The following is a 20518-nucleotide window of genomic DNA, read 5'->3' on the forward strand; positions in this document are numbered from 1 at the left end:
TTAAACAAAATTTAATCTTTTCTTTTTATAAATGTATGATTCCTTTTCTTGTGTCCTTAATTTTTACTTCCTAGTTACTATTTTTGATGATGGGGCGATTTATTTTTTAGCGTTGGTGTTTTCACATTTGGTGTGTGTGACAGTGTATCTTTATGTATATAAAGATGATTTAATTTTAAAGAAAAATGATCACTCATTAATATGATGGGCTTAATATTGGATTTAAGTTGTTTTCCATAAAATAAATTTCAAGTTCAAAGTTTTAGTGAATTAAATTTTTGCTCTATCATAAAATTGTTTCTGTTTAGTTGTACACGGTCCAAGTTTAAGGCTTTTTTTTTTCAATTTGAAATTAAAAGAAAAATCTAGCTTAATTTCTAATGCGCTATAAATCAAAGAAAATTCAATGTGTTAGCTACTGAATTAAGCTGGTTTCATCCAATAATTACTGCTTCCATTAGGATTAATTTTCATTTATCACAAGATGACATTACATTTGTAAGAACGTTTCACTTTTTTTAAAGCCTGCAATTTTAGTTATACACTGAAAAAATTGGTTTCTGGACCAATAGAACATAAGATAGCAAATTTTCTAATTTCTAACAAACTTTAAACAGCTATAATTCCATGGCTAATTGAGTTACCAAAATAAATTTGGTAACATTGTTTATGTTTTACAAAGACCCATAAGTTTTTAAATCTAGAGAAAAATGAAATTCTGGTTCGGGATACCTAATATGAAAAGAAAAAAAAAAAAAGAAAAAAAAAAGAAAAAAAAAAAGCAGATCGAAATGGCAAAATTAAAAAAAATTGCAATAAATTAAAATGTTTTAAAGACAAAACAAAAGAAAAAAAAAAGGAAAACAATAAAAGCAACAATGAAGTAGACAGTTTTTATGTATTTCTTGTTTGCAAATGATATTAATCCATGTTTGTATAAGAAAACAAAAAAGAAGAGAAAAGCAACACAATTCGAAAGAATACAGAAGAGACTGAGTGAAAGAGAAAAGGCAGGAGATAATTGATAATCTTTGTTGACAAGATCCGCAGAATTTCCACAGATCCAATAAAGAATTATTTTGTGAGTTGTGTTACAGATAATCGCTTTCCTTTTTCATTTTTATAAAACATCGAATGCAAAAAAAATCAAGAATGTAACTTTTATTTTTTTTTAATTAACTAGACTGACAGATCACAAATGTGAGATAACTAGTTTACAGTGTATCAATTGAGATATCAATTTCTAATAATCTGAACAGCTCCATGTGGCGAAGGAAGAGGTGGAAGAGAGGAAGAGGTTTGCAGCCACTTGGACAGCCTCGGAATATCTAATTGATACAATCATTACCGAGGCTTGAAAGCAATTTTTCTGCTCTTCAAAACTGACCACTTGTGTCTCTTGTAGTAGTAACTTAGAGAAATTAAAGCTCCAAAGATTACCAATGCCTAAAAATAAAAAAAACACAAAAAATTTAAAAATAATTTTTAACAAGAAACAAGACAAATAAAAAAAAATATATACAAGATTTGAAATTGACAGTATATTTGATATTTGGAAAGAAGGCCAACTTGTGTAATTAACAAACCCATTGTTAAAGTAAAAAAGATAAGGTTTCAGATTATTTGGATTCTTCAAACTTGAGTGTTATTTTCACAATATTTCAGTCAATGTAACTTCCAACCTTCTTCAGGTATATCTTGTCGAACTTTGGAATCTGCACAAAATTTTAAACGGAACCATGGGGGTAGCATGTTTTCATTTTATCAGCCATGACTGGATAGAAGTTCTAAGTAATTCACAGTTGTATTTCTAAGTGTTACACGCACTGAGAATTAAACCTGCAATCCCCAGAACTGTGTAACTTTACAACTGAATTTTACCAAATACTTTATCCACTATATCATGGGTCCTTGCATTATGAAAATAACACTCAATATGAGAACAGTAGTTCGAAGAATCCAAATAATCAATCCTCATCTAAAAAATTCAGAAACAGAAAACAAGGATTGTTCATGATACAAAATGAAACCTTATTTGATTTAATAAACATCTCAATGAATGAAACTTTATTCTAAGCATAAAATTCATCTTTATTACATGAAAATCAACCAAAATATAATTCATTAAAAAAAAAAAAAATCTAAAACTGTAAAAATATAAAATAATGTACAACGGTAATATTTTTACAGACAAAACAGAACAAAACCTAAAATACAAAAAGATTATCAACTTTCTGGCACACTTATTTTCAGAGTCTTGCCATAATATCCAATTTTATCCCAATAATTCATCCAAATACCTAACTCATTAACTATACACTCACTTATAAACTAGCAGAGATATTTTAGAAATGTTAACAAGCATTAAATATAAGTATAAATAAAATTAAATCATTTTGTGAATGATTATGTGGCACAATGATGTAGGCTTTGTACGAGATTTGTCTTGTGCTTAAATGGAGACAGGTATGTTTCATCATGTGCTATTATACAGATGACAAATACAGCAACCTTTCACTTGACTCAAGCTGTCCATTGACAAAGCTATGGCAGACGGAGTGAAAAAGGTTAGAATAATGTTGATGACACAGGCACCTGAAAAGGTTAAATTCAAAACAATCTGTTGTAATTTAATAATAAAATACATATTCATGTATTTCTCTCTCTCTCTCTCTCTCTCTCTCTCTCTCTCTCTCTCTCTAAGCTCTTGGTTTGAGAAATGAAACACTGTAAATCAATTGAATTCATGACTCCGAAGGCAACGGGTCAAGTGAAAATGCTCCTACAAGTGTTGAAATAAATACATTTCTATTTTATTCAATAAAAAAATGTGTCTGTCACTTATTATATACAGTAATGGTAGCTTCCTTCAGCCTTGGAAGATTATGGATATCCACTGTAAGGGTGCCTGGGTGTGAAATTTTTGTGGCAAGAGAGTACAATCTCCAATCACACTTCTCCTGAGTCGGCATTGTTAAATACCAGTAGTACTTTGGTGCTCGATCATAATTCATTCCAGATGTTTGTTCCAACACCTATATGTTTGACAACCGAAATATTTCCTCTTTAAATTAACTTAAATAGAATTGGTTCCAGGGTTTAAAAGTCCCTTTTTATTTGCAAACTTTGAGGATTTTATACATTTAATTGCACAGAAAATCACCAACAAACACATAATTAAAATAATATACTGTATACCTGCACTAAGAGAATAAAATGTAATTCCAATTAAACCGTTTTTATTTCTTACCTTGCAATGATCAGCTGTTGGTGCAAGTGGATGGATAAAGAGGCAGAGAAGGACAGGGAGGTTACTATTTGGAAGGGAAATCCACTTCCATCAAAACAGAAGGCAAATCATAATCTGGGGTTCTGTCTTTGGCAAATTTCTTGGGTTAAGATGATTCCTGAATGGGGCGTTTTTTATGTTTAAAATATTTATCCAATGAAACTTGTTTTTTTTTCCTATTGCCCAATACTTTATCCGAACTTGTAATCTCTCCATGTCGGTTGATGCTATAAATACGGCTTCTTTTAAATTTCTCGAACCATCCTCTGCTTTAAATTCAAGTTTCTCATCACTTGTGGAAGGATTTGATTTCAATAAATCATTGTAAATATCTTTCACTTTTTGGCACACTAATTCCTCACTCTCAATATTTTCAACTAACACCAATTGTTTTATGTAAGTAAGAGTTAACTTTTCTACTCCCTTTAATATTTGTGGCCTTTGTTTAGTAATTGTGGCCACACCTTTAGCTCCATCACTAGCTCTAATAGAATCCTTTATGCTTTAAAATAGTTTATAGTTGATTTTGCCAGATCATATTTCTTTGCAAAGATTGACACATGCACTTCTCTTTCAATTTTTCTATCAGTACCTTTTTAAATTCAGTCATCATTTATACAATTTTTCTGCTTTCATTTCTCTTTTCATCCAATGGTAAAAGAATTTCCATTCCTTCTTTACTGTCAAATAACTGGTTTAGTGTTGTGCAAAGCATTTAGAAACAAAAATCCATTTTTTTTGTTTCACGCAATTAATGAGTGCTATCCCGGAGTAAGTCCACTTTGTTTCACATTACAGACCTGTTTTTTTTTTTTTTTTTTTTTTTTTTAAACTTTTTTGGACACCTTGTGGTCCTCTGTCATGCCATGCTAAACGGGATCCATTAATCAAATTGTAGGTTTTTGTTAGTGTACTAAAAATAACTCAGACATTGTCTAGAGAGTTGAATGGGTTGCCATGATGCCATTCTAAAAATAACTCTTATAAAGTTCAGCCCCACATGACTACCTTTAAAAACTGCTGATCTGATCCAACCAGTATGAATCATAGTGTTTGCTTATTTACATTCAAAGCTAAGTTGATGGTTCGAATTACGAAATTTGGCTTGACTACCAAGACAAGAAAATCTCTAACTTTTCGTTTGAACGCAGAGTTGTTCAATCACGACGACCAAAATATTATGGTGTAAGCGTTCAATTCAGGCAGAACGGTCCCTGCCATTAAGGATACTTAACACCAAAAAGACCAGATTAGAAGACTGACCAACAGATGTAGTCAACGACATATCGTCCCAATGCTGTATCAACCCTTTGGCTCATCCTTGATGTAAGGGACATTTTACTGTTTATGCATACCCCCAAACAACTGAAAAGGCTTTAACAAAGCAAGAAACTCTCCCAGAAAAACGATCGTAACATCAAGTAAAAAAGAGAATTCATTAAATGGTTGTCACTTGAATTGCTTGTAATGCCATAACTTTAAGCAAAATATATGAAAATAAAAGCAATACTATCATCAACAGGTGTTGTGTAAACACACACAATTCTGATATTCTTTAAATGCTAAATTGTAACTTAAAAAGTGTTTACTGCACCTATTGATGTTCTCTGTTGTTTTTTTTTTAAATTTGGAATTTATTAGATATGATGTTTTTTTAAAATTTGGAATTTATTAGATATGATGTTTTTTTAAATTTGGAATTTATTACATATGATGTTTTTTTAAATTTGGAATTTATTAGATATGATTTTTTTTTTAATTTGGAATTTATTAGATATGATTTTTTAATTTGGAATTTATTAGATATGATTTTTTAATTTGGAATTTATTAGATATGATTTTTTAATTTGGAATTTATTAGATATGATTTTTTAATTTGGAATTTATTAGATATGATTTTTTAATTTGGAATTTATTAGATATGATTTTTTAATTTGGAATTTATTAGATATGATTTTTTAATTTGGAATTTATTAGATATGATTTTTTTATTTGGAATTTATTAGATATGATTTTTTTATTTGGAATTTATTAGATATGATTTTTTTATTTGGAATTTTTTAGATATGATTTTTTAATTTGGAATTTATTAGATATGATTTTTTAATTTGGAATTTATTAGATATGATTTTTTTATTTGGAATTTATTAGATATGATTTTTTTTTTAATTTGGAATTTATTAGATATGATTTTTTAATTTGGAATTTATTAGATATGATTTTTTAATTTGGAATTTATTAGATATGATTTTTTAATTTGGAATTTATTAGATATGATTTTTTAATTTGGAATTTATTAGATATGATTTTTTAATTTGGAATTTATTAGATATGATTTTTTTTTTTAATTTGGAATTTATTAGATATGATTTTTTAATTTTTAATTTATTAGATATAATTTTTTAATTTTTAATTTATTAGATATGATTTTTTAATTTGGAATTTATTAGATATGATTTTTTAATTTGGAATTTATTAGATATGATTTTTTAATTTGGAATTTATTAGATATGATTTTTTAATTTTTAATTTATTAGATATAATTTTTTAATTTTGAATTTATTAGACATATTTTTTTTAATTTGGAATTTATTAGATATATTTTTTTTAATTTGGAATTTATTAGATATGATTTTTTTGGGTTTGTATTACTGTACACAGATTCGAAAAAGTTGTCAAAAAACAAATATATAACAAATAAATATTATCAAAGGCAAGATAACTTACTTTTCTACCAAACTGGATACATTTTTTTTGTTTTTATTCAATGTAACATGTTTATTCAGCTCGAAAAACATGCAGTGTTTACCGATGTATTTGAAAATTCAAAATGGCGCCCAACACTCTCTTTAACATGATAAGTTTGGGAAAAAGTGTTATAAATAATAAACTAGACAAAATACTATTAAAAAAATACCGAATATATGTCAACTTATGTCACGGTAACATATAATGAGCAAATTTCTAACAGTATTTTGTCTAGTTTATTATTTATAACATCTTTTCCTGAACTTACCGTGTTAAAGAGAGTATCGGGCGCCATTTTGAATTTTCCAATACATCGGTAAACACTGCATGTTTTTCGAGCTGAATAAACATGTTACATTGAATAAAAACACAAAAAATATATCCAGTTAGGTAGAAAAGTAACTTATCTTGCCTTTGATAACATTTATTTGTTATATATTTGTTTTTGACAACTTTTTCAAATCTATGTGTACAGTAATGCAAACCCGATTTTTTTTTAATTTGGAATTTATTAGATCTGATTTTTTTTTAATTTGGAATTTATTAGATCTGATTTTTTTTTAATTTGGAATTTATTAGATATGATTTTTTTTTAATTTAAAATTTATTAGATATGATTTTTTTTAATTTGGAATTTATTAGATATGATTTTTTTTTTAATTTAAAATTTATTAGATATGATTTTTTTTAATTTGGAATTTATTAGATATGATTTTTTTTAATTTGAAATTTATTAGATATGATTTTTTTTTTAATTTAAAATTTATTAGATATGATTTTTTTTTTAATTTAAAATTTATTAGATATGATTTTTTTTAATTTGGAATTTATTAGATATGATTTTTTTTTTTAATTTGGAATGTATTAGATATGATTTTTTTTTAATTTGGAATTTATTAGATATGATTTTTTTTTTTAATTTGGAATTTATTAGATATGATGTTTTTTTAATTTGGAATTTATTAGATATGATTTTTTTTTAATTTGGAATTTATTAGATATGATTTTTTTTAATTTGGAATTTATTAGATATGATTTTTTTTTTTAATTTGGAATTTATTAGATATGATTTTTTTTAAAATTGGAATTTATTAGATATGATTTTTTTTTAATTTGGAATTTATTAGATATGATGTTTTTTTAATTTGGAATTTATTAGATATGATGTTTTTTTAATTTGGAATTTATTAGATATGATTTTTTTTTTTAATTTGGAATTTATTAGATATGATTTTTTTTTAATTTGGAATTTATTAGATATGATTTTTTTTTTTAATTTGGAATTTATTAGATATGATGTTTTTTTAATTTGGAATTTATTAGATATGATTTTTTTTTTTAATTTGGAATTTATTAGATATGATTTTTTTTTAATTTGGAATTTATTAGATATGATTTTTTTTTTTAATTTGGAATTTATTGGATATGATGTTTTTTTAATTTGGAATTTATTAGATATGATTTTTTTTTTAATTTGGAATTTATTAGATATGATTTTTTTTTTTAATTTGGAATTTATTAGATATGATTTTTTTTTTTAATTTGGAATTTATTAGATATGATTTTTTTTTTAATTTGGAATTTATTAGATATGATTTTTTTTTAATTTGGAATTTATTAGATATGATGTTTTTTTAATTTGGAATTTATTAGATATGATTTTTTTTTAATTTGGAATTTATTAGATATGATTTTTTTTTTTGCTTAATTGTTCAATCTAATTTATAAATTGTTATTAGTTACAATGGCTTGTGTGTTGCATGGTGATGATTACAGGTGTGCAATTTTACTCGCCATTATTTACTTCCCTCCCCAAGAAGGCAGAGTTAACCACAAGATCATTTTTAAATTTAAGGAAAGTACAACTCACCCACAAACCAAGTACTCTGGATTTCGACAAAAGTTAAAATAGCCTTAGTCTAGAAGGATTTCTCCTTCACTGATTGAGGACAGCAACAGATGAAGTGTAGTATCAGAACTGAGATTACACTTCTCTTAGCCAAAAAGTCAAGGAAACTATGTGAAAATCACGTTGGTCATCAAGAAAATGGAGGTTATTTGGCATTGCAGCTTCACAAATGCTTCACATGTTTTTCATATTAATGATGCTATTCATGTCAATCAGTTTATATACATGTGCTCTATGATGAACAGCAAGCACAATCCGATAGATGAGATAGGTAAATACAGAATCGCTTCTAGATGATCTAGAGGCATGTGTCACTAATAGAGGTGTGTGATGAGATGCACATATGACCTTGTTGTCAACCCACGTGATGAGATGAACCAAATCGCAAAAGAGTGCTATATTAGATGAAAAGCACCAACTACAAATATGCCTGTTGCTATGCTTGATTCTACCAGTCACTAGATGCCAATGAAGTTCAGGAATTGGCATACATAGTTGTATGAGAAACCAAATGGACACAAAATGAAGTGGTGACGCATTGATATTGTTTGAGTTATCCACAAAGAATATATACATTAATATTAAAAGTTTTATATGAAACTGTGTTAAAATAAAACAAATTTTTACTAACCTTCAATGCCATCTTTTTACGTTGATCATGTTCGGGTTCGGCTGCCCATTTTAAAAATGTCACCACATCCATAGCCAACTGACTCTGAGTTGCTGGGGTACCTGATCATAAAGAAAAGCAATAATAATGAATCTAGAATACAGAAACTATTAATTAGTAAACATTTTATATATATATATATATATATATATATATATATAGTAATAATAATAAAAAACTCTTACATTTACTAATCCAAGCGCTCTCATCCATTCTTTCAATGTGATCAAACTAACAGTCTCCTATTCTGCATACATCTCCTCATACTGTCAAGATTTAACCTTTCTCTACCTTTAAAATGCACATAATAAATTCATCTTATAATTTTCAATTCATTTCTCTCCATGCAACACTTATGACCAGTCTTCACTTTGATACATAAATCAGACTGCAAACTCATGCATAATTGATTCTTTCCTTTGTCGACAATGCTAAGTAAGCTGGTTAGTAATGGCAGAAGTTCAATAAACTTTATCCACTTTTAACTCTTGTAATCACACAAAGTTCTGAACCACAATATCCTTGCCATTCAAATATACTTCCTCCCCATCTGAATTCTAATCAGCCTCCATTAAATGTGTACAATAATTTCCAAAAGATATACAAAAAAAATACAAACTCTAGATGTTATTATTTGGTTCAATTTCCATTTTTTTTGGTTGTTTTGTTCTATGGCATATCAACCCCTTTTCGTCATGTTATGCTGAATCCAGTAATTTAAGTTTTTATGTTTCAAGTTCTTTATATCATCAAATATTTATTCATGGTTTTTGGTTTGTTATATATTCGCACTGCTGAGCCACCTAAGCAAGGAAATTATTATTATCGTATAGAAATGTAGATGTTATGAAATAGGAAATATTCAGAGTAAATGTTGATAACAAAAAGGAATATTGGAAACTAAAACAATTAGTTTGAGTCGTAATGAAATTTAATGAAATTTAATATAAATAACCAGATTGGAATGTAGATAAATAAAGAAAACTTGATTTACAATAACAATAAGACTGACCTCTGACGTCAGAGAGGTGAACAAACAAAGGGATAGTTTTTATATATACATGTTAGTCAGTCAGAGAGGTTAGAAGGCGAATGGGAGTTATTGCAAGAGATTTTGTTTCTAGAGGTCCATGAAAACTAACAGATAAATTATAGCAAAATGTAGAGACCAATAAAAATGTACAATTACAAGATGAGGCAATGTCAGGAAATAAAGTTGCATGAAATATAATCAAAGTATCAATTGTCATTCCATGGGATGGAAGAAATCTTCATTACAACTTTTACAGACTATCAGTCAAAACCAACAGATGGAAGAAGGTATGTTCTCTTTTTTGGTCTAATGTATCCCCACAGAAAAATGTTATTTGTCCATTTGTTAAAAAGAACTGTCCTTGTACATTATTGTCCATGTTTGGTGAACTTTTTATTGAATATATATACACTTGCCCACACTCAGCCATTCACTCGATGGAACACTGTACATACTGAAAGAGAACATTACAAACAAACTGACACTTCCCTCTTAGCCAAAAGGTAAAGGAAACTATGTGAAAATCATGTTGGTTATCAAGAAAATAGAGGTTATTTGGCATTACAGCTTCACAAATGCCTCACATGTTTTTCACATTAGTACACTAGATGTAATCACACTCAATACTCTAGAATCAATACGGATGGTGATACAAGTATATATGAATGTAGACAGCATGTATGAACACATAAATATATACACATATTCTGCTATATAATAGGTTGATCCAGAAGTTTCTTGGCAGCATGCGAAGACAAATGTTTTTCAAATATCTGTCGATATTTAGGGAGTTCTCAGGTCTAAAAAAAAACATTTCTGCATAACCTTGCCTGAGGACTGCTATTTTGAAAAAGGAAGATAAGGTTGCTAATAACTGCCCCAGAGAACCTCTCTCTATTGTTCAGAGAAACAGCCATTCTTTTGGCAAGATTGCAAAGAAATAAACTTATTCTATTTAAAGGAGGGAGGAAGCATAAATAAAGTTTTTTTATAATTCATTTCTCCAAGACGAACATTATCTTATATAAATACAGGTTTTGTCTGTCACAATACAATCTTTTTTTAATAATGCAGTAATATTTAAGTACTTCTGACATGCCAATTAAGTAGTTGAACTTCACACAAAAGGTCAGTAGATACCATGTTTTCTTTTTAACTGATTTTTCCCTCCCCCAAATTTTGCTATTATAGTGTAGCTGCACCAAAATAAATAAATGAGTCAACATTATCAACAGCATTGAGAATTATTTTAATAGTTCAAATTAATTTATTTTGCTTCAACTACATATTGGCATTAAAAGTAATTCAATATATACTAGAATTTGGGCCCATAGGGCATATAATTCTACTTCATAAAACTAGAGTTAATTCTGCACATGTCTATGTTTGTTTTAAAAAAAATATACCATCCAAATTTCAATCTTAAAAAATATAGATAACAAAGAAAGAGAAAAGTGAACAAAAGAGAAAAACAAGAGATGGTATTTATTTGCTCCCCCACTGAGCAAATTAGGCACAAGGCCGTTTTTAATGTGAGGTAAAAACCAGCTCCCCTAAAAGGGGTCACTCTGGTTACCAAAAAATAATAATTGTCCCAGTATAGAGGGCCTCCCCTCCACTGACTGGTACAAATCATCTTAAGTGCAGCATCTGCCGGAACAGATACCACACCTCGATCCCGACCCGAAGGCCAAGAACAACAAAGAGAAAAACAAGAGATGAAAAAGGAAAATAGAAAGAAAAAAAGAGAAAAGAATCAGGTTGTTGGCTACCTCAAACTTTTTATGCAAAATCATGAGAGAGAGAATGACTTACCATCATCATACTCTATAATTTCATTATACAAGGCCTGTGCCATACCAATAGCTCCACCAGCAAAATAAGGATTGTAATAGGTTCCTTCTTGTATAGTGACACCAGCTGGCGCGTCACAGTAACCACATAAAATAGAAAAGATGTAATCCTAAAAGAGTAAAATAATTCAAAATTGAAAAGTTATCTTAAAATAAAATATGTATGAGATACGTTTGAAAACCAAATTACAACGCAATATTATGAAAAATAAACAAATATTTATTTGTTTAAAATTAATATTTTGGAGTTATACTCCTTCCTCAGAATTTTATACATATCTTTCTTCTTTTTTTCTTCTTTCTTGCCATGATGTTAAATTCGAAAAAAAAAAAAATCATTTAGTAAAATGTCTGCATGTTGTCTGTCTGCTGTGTTATTTTGAAATGCTATATTGCAATATTAAAGTAAGGGTTGTGAATTCCGTGATAGAAGCGTTGATTGAATTTTAAAATAAAATACCTATGAGAGATGTTTGAAAGTCAAATTACAATGCAATATTAAAAAAAATATACTATATTTGTTTAAAATCAATATTTCGGAGTCATACTCCTTCCTCAGAATTTCATACAATTTTTTTCTTTTTCTTTCTTGCCATGATGTTAAACCGAAGAAAAAAAAAAATCAGTAAAAAGTCCACGTGTTGCCTGTGTTGCAAACAGACAACATGCAGACTTCTAAAATATCTAAATAAATAAATGGAAAAATTGAGTCCATCTCATACACTAAAACAGTAAAGGCAAAATGCTCATTTTTATGTACTGCTTATAAATATACAATATCAGTCATAATGTTAATTAATTTGCATATTAGTTTTGAAAAAAACAAAAAAACAAAACCAAAATAAAAACACAATAATTAACTATTATTTATTTTTTTAATTCAATGATTGTTTTGATTTTAATATAACAAATAATTCTGTTTTACAATATTGTTTTACTTCCTGGACAAATATTTTGTATTTGTGTTCAAATGTTCCTTTCTTTAGAGGAACTGATTTTGATTTTCAACAATTTTCAAATGGTGGTGGTGGTGGGTAGAACAAGATAAATGTAAAATATCATGAGCATGCTGTCAATTACTTTTTTTTCTCATGAGATTACAAGCTATTTCGATAGAAATGTAAAGTTGATACAATCGATGTGAGAGTTGGATTTTGTGAAAATGAAATGGCGAGATAAAAATACAATTCAGGTGGGACATTATGAAAAGCATCGTTGTTGTGAAATGGAGCGAATAAAATACAATTTGGGTTGGACTTTATGAAAATCCTCATTGTGGTGAAATGGAGAGATTAAAATATGATTTGGCAGGGCTCTACATTGCGAGTGATTTTTCAAAGTGGCGACTAGAAATGATGAAACGGTTATCTTTTTGCAAGTTTATTTCTTTCACCGACATTCTTGCAACGCTCACTACAGAGTGAAAAATATATTTTCAACTTTTTTTTTAATGAAACAAGCAAAGTCAAATCATTTTAAACAATAAAAGGTTTAACAAAACAATATACTTTTTTTTAACAAAGGCTGTTTAAAAAAATACCTGAGGAAATTCGAATGTTTATATTTTCAAGTATCAACCTAAAATTCAGTGTATATTTAGAATTACATTTATTAAAAAAATACAAAAAATCTTTATGATGTACATACTTGTCATATTCTAAAAATCATGTGAGTTTGGCTAGTAACTTTTCTATTTGGCTAGTAAACAAAAATATTTAGTTGTCAAAGGTCAACTAAAAATAAATTTGGCCGTAGAGCCCTGTTTGGGTTGGATTTTTGAGACATGCGTCATTAAGTTATAACGAGAATTTAAGTTACAATTCAAGCTAGACGTTTTTTCTTTACGAATTGATGTCATTGTGTTGTGTGGGCTAGTTGTGTTTAGCCGTGTTTGAAGGGCTAGTTGTGTCTGGCCGTGTAGTGAGTGCTAGCTGTGTTTTGAAGCCCTGGGGATGCAAGTGTCTATCTGGGCACGGGTTTATGTGAGATAGTCTTTAAGGATCATGGAAGTGTGTAGTTTGATATTCATTGATTTAAATACCAATGAATTAGCTGCCCTAAAAAGAGGTTATAAAAAAAAGCTGTCGGTGAGAGAACAGGATGGTGGTTGGCAACAAATAGAACGAAAGTAAAATGTTGAGAGCATGCTGTCAATTATTTTTTTTTTCTAATGAAATTACACAGAAAACAGACATTATTGAAACTATCATTTTCTCAGTTTTTTATTGACATATCTGCAACATAAGGTTTGGTTGATTTGTTTTGTTTTACAAAAACGTTTCACGTTATTTAATGACGAATCCAGTAATTTTGAAATTTATATCATTCTTTATATCATCAGATATTTATTCACCGTGTTTGGTTTGGTTGTTTTATAGAAAAAAAATTGTTTTGGATTTGCAGAACACGATTGAATTTTGCAAAAGGAAAGGAAAAACAAGTAATAACATCAATATTTGGTGCATTTTAGGTCAAGGAGCCAATATGTCCAGACATCCTTACTGAATAGCATTAGAGCAATATAAGGTTTCATAACATAATATTTTATCAACTTCAAGTCTGAATATTCAAATAAAAATTGAGATTTTAAGGACAATGATCAAAGTAAAAAAAGGCGGAAGCCGAAAACAATTTTGAATTTGGTAAAAAAAATCACATACCTCTCCTCCATGCCTTGCGGAGGTGATATAAGTCAAGTCAGGAGGCAGAGCACCATTGTTTGCTGCTCTCGCTGCCTCATCATTTGCATATGGTTTAGGAAATCTGTCAGAAAGTTTGCCAGGACGTTCATACATGTTACCATCATCATCAGGTCCATCTACAACCATCACCTGAAAAAAAAAGCATTACATAAAATAAGAAAACGTTATTGAGTTATTTTCATCTCGAATAAACTTTCATTTTTGCTTTGAAATATATAAAAAAATATTTAGTTTTCTTGTATTCAAGAATCTTTGTAAGCGACTGCCATCGGTTAGTCTGTCAAGATTATGTTAGAAATCACATTCCCATTGCTAAATCTGCAGTTTGAATAAAAACATTGTATCGATACCTGCTCTTGTTCATTCTTTCATACTAGCAGGGTGACTCAATGTTGCCCGGGATTGAATGATGATCAACAAACTTTTCACACTCCTATATTTTAATTGTCAACAAAATCGGTGGAATAGCCCATTTTTCAATCAAATCAACTGATTGCCTGCTCTAATTGGGGACCCATCATAATGCACCTGGAGGAAGCTTCACATGCCTCTTGCAGTGACTAAGTCCACAATATATTGTAGTCTACATTGCACTGTAGAGAACCTACTGTTGATTCTATAGAATTATTTTTTTTATATATATAATGGCTTGCATTAAAGTTTAATATGCACCATGTTTCAATTGTGCTTTAAACAGAAACATTCATTTGAATGTGCCCATGTCATATCCAACAACCTACGGCTTGTTTGATAATAAAACTTCTCAAATGCACTTGTGTGTAAGATCAAAATTCATCAAAATTGGCTGTTACTTCTTTGATCGGATCATTACGATTATCGATACTTATCGAAGACATTCTGACACAAAACCTATCAAAGAACACTGCCAGGCACATCAAATACTTTGTGTGAAATTTCATAAAAATCGACTCGGCCGTTTTCGAGTCCATAGGGAACTCACAGCCAAATTCCTTTTATATAATAGTATAGATATTTTTTTTCAAGATTATGGAGGTGTACGAAGCATAAAAATGATGTTGCTTTTGATATTTAATATTTTATTTTAATATTTCAAGCGATCTTCCACCTTGGTCACAAAATGTAACAAAATAATGAAAAAACTGGAAATTTGTTTTTAAGTGGAGTTCCAAAACTTTTGAAATAGTTAAAATTAATTTTTGTAACTATTTGTCAAAAAGGAATGTTGTATTTTTTTTTTTTTATTATTTAAAAAAGATTTTATATTTCAATGTTCTGGTATGGAAAAAATTAATTTGCCAAAGAGATGTTTTTCACCAATTTATGTCCCCCATAGGATTAAAATCCAAATATATCTTTGTCTAGAATCCTTATTCCAGTTTTGATCCTAATCCTTTACATGGTTTTGATTCTAGAAAATCCCTACAATTTAAGGCTTTAGCTTCAGAAATTTAAATTCTGGAAATTTTGTTTAATCGGCATTGAATGATTATAGCTCCAATTTAATGCAAATCTGAAATATTTGAATTTATAAACGGGAGGTTGTGTCCATATTATGCCTAAAACCCTTTAAAATACTCCAAAGAAACTGAAATTTAAAGAAAATAGAATTAATTGATATCTAATACCGATTGTTCATGAATAATGGATCATTTTTATTTTTGCAAAGTTTAATTTTACTCTAGCATTTTTTGGAAAAATAATTCACTAAAGCCAATTTTATTGAGATAAAAATAGGAGAATTATCCAGTAAAAATCAGATGTACATATTTCATGATTTTCATTTAACCAACTCATAGGAGCTGATTTACAAATGCTGGCAATAATAATTTTACACAAGTTTGAATGAAAAATTTGCAACCAAAATTCTTTTGAAAAGAACCATTGTTTGTAATTATTGTCATGATTTGCTTATTAAAATTTAAATATTTAAAGTGTCAAGTCACAAAGATAAAGGAGTACTCATTTTTTTTTTTTTTTAAAGAACAGTATATAATATTTTAGAAACGACTAGTGTTTCCCAAGAAAATCAAACAAACAAAGAATTACAACATCCCAAAATTAAATTGATGAATGAGTACCAGATTCTTGATCTTTTGAATAGGAGCAAAGTATACAATCTGTTCTGATCATTATTTGGTTTCAGGTTTTAAAATGTGATTTTAGTTTTTGCTTGTTTCCATATGTTGAAAAGAGTTACTAACACTCCTCTTACAATAGGTCATTCTAGAATGTATATAATCATTTACAGCATTAGTTAAAGTAGACCAGTTCATCAACATTCAGACAACTTGTACAACGTGTATGCATTTTTTATTTTATTTTTAATAAACCATTTTATATTTGAGGCATATTTTGTTTTGAAAAGCCTTTTCTATTCTTGTCCAGAATTCACCCTTTATTAAAAACAAAAATAAAGGAAAGTTTGCATGATGTACATAGCTATGACACAATGAAAACATCATATTCCAAAAATCATAAACTGATCAATTAGTTTTATTAAAAGAAAATCAAATTTTAGGAATACCCGAGGAATAACTGTGATGCTCACCATTTTGAAAAAAGAAAAATCTCAAGAAAGGGAGATAATTCAACACTTAGTCATACTTAGTAGATTTCGTTGTGATGCCTAATAATTGCCATTAATCGCTTAAGACTGATTTTCTTTATAAAAATAAAACAATTTGATTAATTTATGTGATTTTTGGAATATGGTATTTTTGTTTTGTCAAGGGTACGTACATCATATAGATTTTTCTTATTTTTTGTTTTTTAATATAAAGCAAATTCTGGACAAGAACTGCCTTTTCTAATTCAATAATATTCATTAAATACATTATGCAGAAAATATAAAATTACCTGCTTAAAAAAATAAATACTGTAATTTCACTGACTTAAGACTGCATTTTAATAAATTATTTGAATAGTCTAAAACAATTTATTTTGCTTCAACTATGTATTGTAATGTAATTCTTTCACAATTATATAATGCTCTCAGTCTAGAAAAAATATGTGGTCATAGGAAGCATACCCCACCTCCTTTTAAATTGGTTTAAAAAAATACTGTTTTAGTTTCCCTTTATTTTATTTTTGGCTTCAATATATAATAAAAAACATAAGTTTATTTATTTATCAAAAACATGAAACAAACAAAAAAAATATATGCATAAGATCTTGTCTGAGAATTGTATTAATATAGAGACTATGTTCAACCTCACAGAAGTTTTGATTGGCCAATGAACTTCATTGTAGAAGCAAATAGATAAAATTTCCAAACGGATCATGGCTGCACTTTTTGATTGTAAGTAAAAAAGTATGATTGAATTAAAATCCATGTTGTGTATATTTACCTCTTCAGCCTCGACACGGGCTTCATCTTCTGTATGAGAAACCCCAACCAAGTTACGATAGCATAAGTAACGCATACTGTGGCAAGCGGCACACACTTGTTTGTAAACTTGATAGCCACGACGTATACTAGTAAGATAAAAATACATTTTTTAAAAAAAAACAGAACAACAAACTTTACAAAATTTAACAAGCAAAAATATTGTAAAAGTCAATTTTCAGTTTAAGTGTGTTGATATGTCAAAAAGTAACAATTATTTCAGGTTAGAGTCAAATAATGTGCTGAGAAGGACCGACGAGAGAAAAAAATTATTAGTAGCAGCAATGGTCAGTATTCATAGGCTGCTGGTGCTGCGGTGTTTTTGAGGCCACTGGTGAACCTAAATTCTGGAGTCAATAATTGGATCGCATAGGAGAGGTGGGTGTTTATGACAGGCATTTAAGAATGTTTTGACTTGTTTGAAATGTGACTTGGTTAATTTCAGGTTTTGGGTTATTATGTAGATGGCTTCAAGTATTTTTAACGTTTTAAAATTTGTTTCTTAATGTATTATTTTTGTGTTATAGACTAAGATTTTTTTTACGTCGAAGGGGGTAGTTTTCTTTTCTTTTTTTTTTTGGTAAATGTTGAAAAATTGCATTGGAATCTACAATTATGCATGGTAAGGCAGCAGGATAGGGTAGTGGCTATGTAACCAATGTCACTATCTGTTTCAAAGTCATTATGGGAGTTACATTATCCCAAAGGGTATTTAAGTTTATCGATAAATAATATACATATTGTTTGAATTTTGCTGAAAATCATCTCCAAGATATTAACCTAAAATGAATAAAACGTGTCAAAACAGATAAATACCCTGAGAATGATTTGTGGCAGAACTGAAAGTACTAGGTTTCTAAATTTTTTTAAGCCTTGATATATATATAAAAAAAAAAAAACAGACAAGAAAACTTGTTAAAAATAACAAAACAGATCAATGGTCAAAATGCTATAGACATTTTAATAATAAATAAATGTGTTTATACCTGGCATGGTCAAAAGACTGAAATACACCTGAATGCTTCCATGCATAGGCTGGTGGATGAAGGGTCAAATCAGAAGCCAATACAGCTTGATCTAAAATGAGTGCATAACTTGCTCCTGATAATCCTGCTAAACCCAAGAGGGAATATGCCTAGAAAATAAAAGAATAAAATAAATAAATATTCTGTCTTTGATTCTTTATACATGATGTTACCTGAAATGTCTATTAGGTTGATAAGAAAGGTCTTGCAGAATTTTTAATTTTGATTTCAAATGATGTACTTTCAAGTAAGTTTTCGTTATAATAATGTTTACTTTATATATAATTTTAAAGGGCATTTTTCCCTCTAATTGTTTAAATAACAATCGTTTTAAAACAATTATGTCTTCTTTTCAGAATGTTGAATACAAGATGGAAGAAAAAAACATTCATACAATTTTCTTATTTCAATTCAAGCTAGGCCAAAAAGCAGCTTTGGTTCAGAAAGCACTACTGAATGCACAGCACAATGGTGGTTTAAGAAAATTTGTGGCAGTGACAAGAATCTTGAAGATGATGAGTGTAGTGGTCGGCGATTGGATGTTGACAATGATGAATAAAGAGCCTTAGTTGAAGCCAATCTGTTCGCGAACTTGCTTCTGAATTAGACGTAATGTATACAACGATTTCCAACTACTTGAAAGAGATTGGAAAGACAAACTTGATAAATGGGTGCCTCATGAATTGAACAACCAAAAAACAAAAAAAAAACATCATTATGAAGTGTTATCTCCCCTTCTTTTACGCAACAAGAACCCATTTCTCATCCGCATTGTGACTTGTGATGAAAAGTGGGTTCTTTATGACAACTGGCGATGCTCAGCTCAATGATTAAACACCAACAAAGCTCCACAACACTTTCTGAAGCCAGAGTTGCACTAAAAGAAGGTCATGCTGACTATAAGGTGGTCTGCGACCAATCTCATCCATTAGTTTTTTGAATGCAGACGAAACCATTACAGCAGAGAAGTACTGTCAACAAATAAATGAAGACAGCAATACCGAGCATTAGTCAATGGAAAAGGCCCAATTCTCCTCCCTGACAATGCCCAACTGCACGTTGATAAACTGACCCTGCAGAAGTTGAACAAATTGGGCTATGAAACACTACCTCATCTGCCATACTCTCCAGACCTCTCACCTACCGACTACTACATTTTTAGCATCTCGACAATTTTCTGCGTGAGAAATGCTTCAAAAACCTAAGCGATATCAAAAACACCATTAGTGACTTCATCGCCACCAGAACGGAACATTTTTTACATTACTGGTATAAATACACTTGTTTTACGTTGTGTTGATTCACAAAAGTGTTGATAATGCTTATTTTGACCAAAAATGTTTGTATGAGCTGAGACATGTTCATTTGGTGCCTAAACCTAAACGTAGATTCCATGAACAAAGCTTCTTTCTTAGAACTGCACGCCTGTGGAATTATCTTCCGTTTTCCTGCTTTCCGGCTGACTACAATATGGTTGTGTTCAAGTCTAAAGTAAATAAGTTCTTGATGGGCCGTTCCATATAAGTTATCAAATTTACCAAATTCTCATTACTAATGATTACTATATTGACCAATTTCTACTGTACACTCTTTAACCCTTATCCTTGAGTGGCCTCTGGGCCTTGATAATGTGGTGATGCCTTTGTAAAAAAAAAAAAAAAAAAAAAAAAAAAAAAAGTTAAAAACTGCAAAAACTTTCTTGTTAATCTGATAGAATGGTTGACATGAATTAGTCATTGCTTTTTTTTTTTTTTTTGTTAATATACTCTGAAACCTGGCTTATAAAAAAGGAGGACTCACAAATGCTGGACGTATTTGATAAGTGTTTGGAAAGAGTTTAGTTAACAATAATAATGACTGATATAGGAAAAAAAAATCTCTCTAAATTCATCTATTACAAATTATATATACATGCATATATA

At 29.0% G+C, this 20518-nt stretch overlaps 1 protein-coding gene across 1 annotated transcript in view; it reads right to left on the reverse strand.

Moving 5' to 3' along the window:
- Positions 1-879: 879 nt before the first annotated feature.
- LOC145256365 (cytochrome c1, heme protein, mitochondrial-like) overlaps positions 880-20518 on the reverse strand; it is a 41624-nt gene continuing 21985 nt past the window's right edge. Inside the window, exons 3-8 of the mRNA XM_080115230.1 lie at positions 18558-18706; positions 17534-17660; positions 14163-14333; positions 11465-11612; positions 8578-8678; positions 880-1446 (exon numbers count right to left, since the gene is read on the reverse strand). Of these exons, the coding sequence (XP_079971356.1) occupies positions 1345-1446; positions 8578-8678; positions 11465-11612; positions 14163-14333; positions 17534-17660; positions 18558-18706 (798 nt within the window). The 3' untranslated portion in view covers positions 880-1344. The remainder of the gene's footprint in view (positions 1447-8577; positions 8679-11464; positions 11613-14162; positions 14334-17533; positions 17661-18557; positions 18707-20518) is intronic.

Source organism: Euprymna scolopes, chromosome 1 (assembly GCF_053919585.1).
Source record: "Euprymna scolopes isolate OS-2025 chromosome 1, ASM5391958v1, whole genome shotgun sequence".
NCBI classification, from domain to species: Eukaryota; Metazoa; Mollusca; class Cephalopoda; order Sepiida; family Sepiolidae; genus Euprymna; species Euprymna scolopes.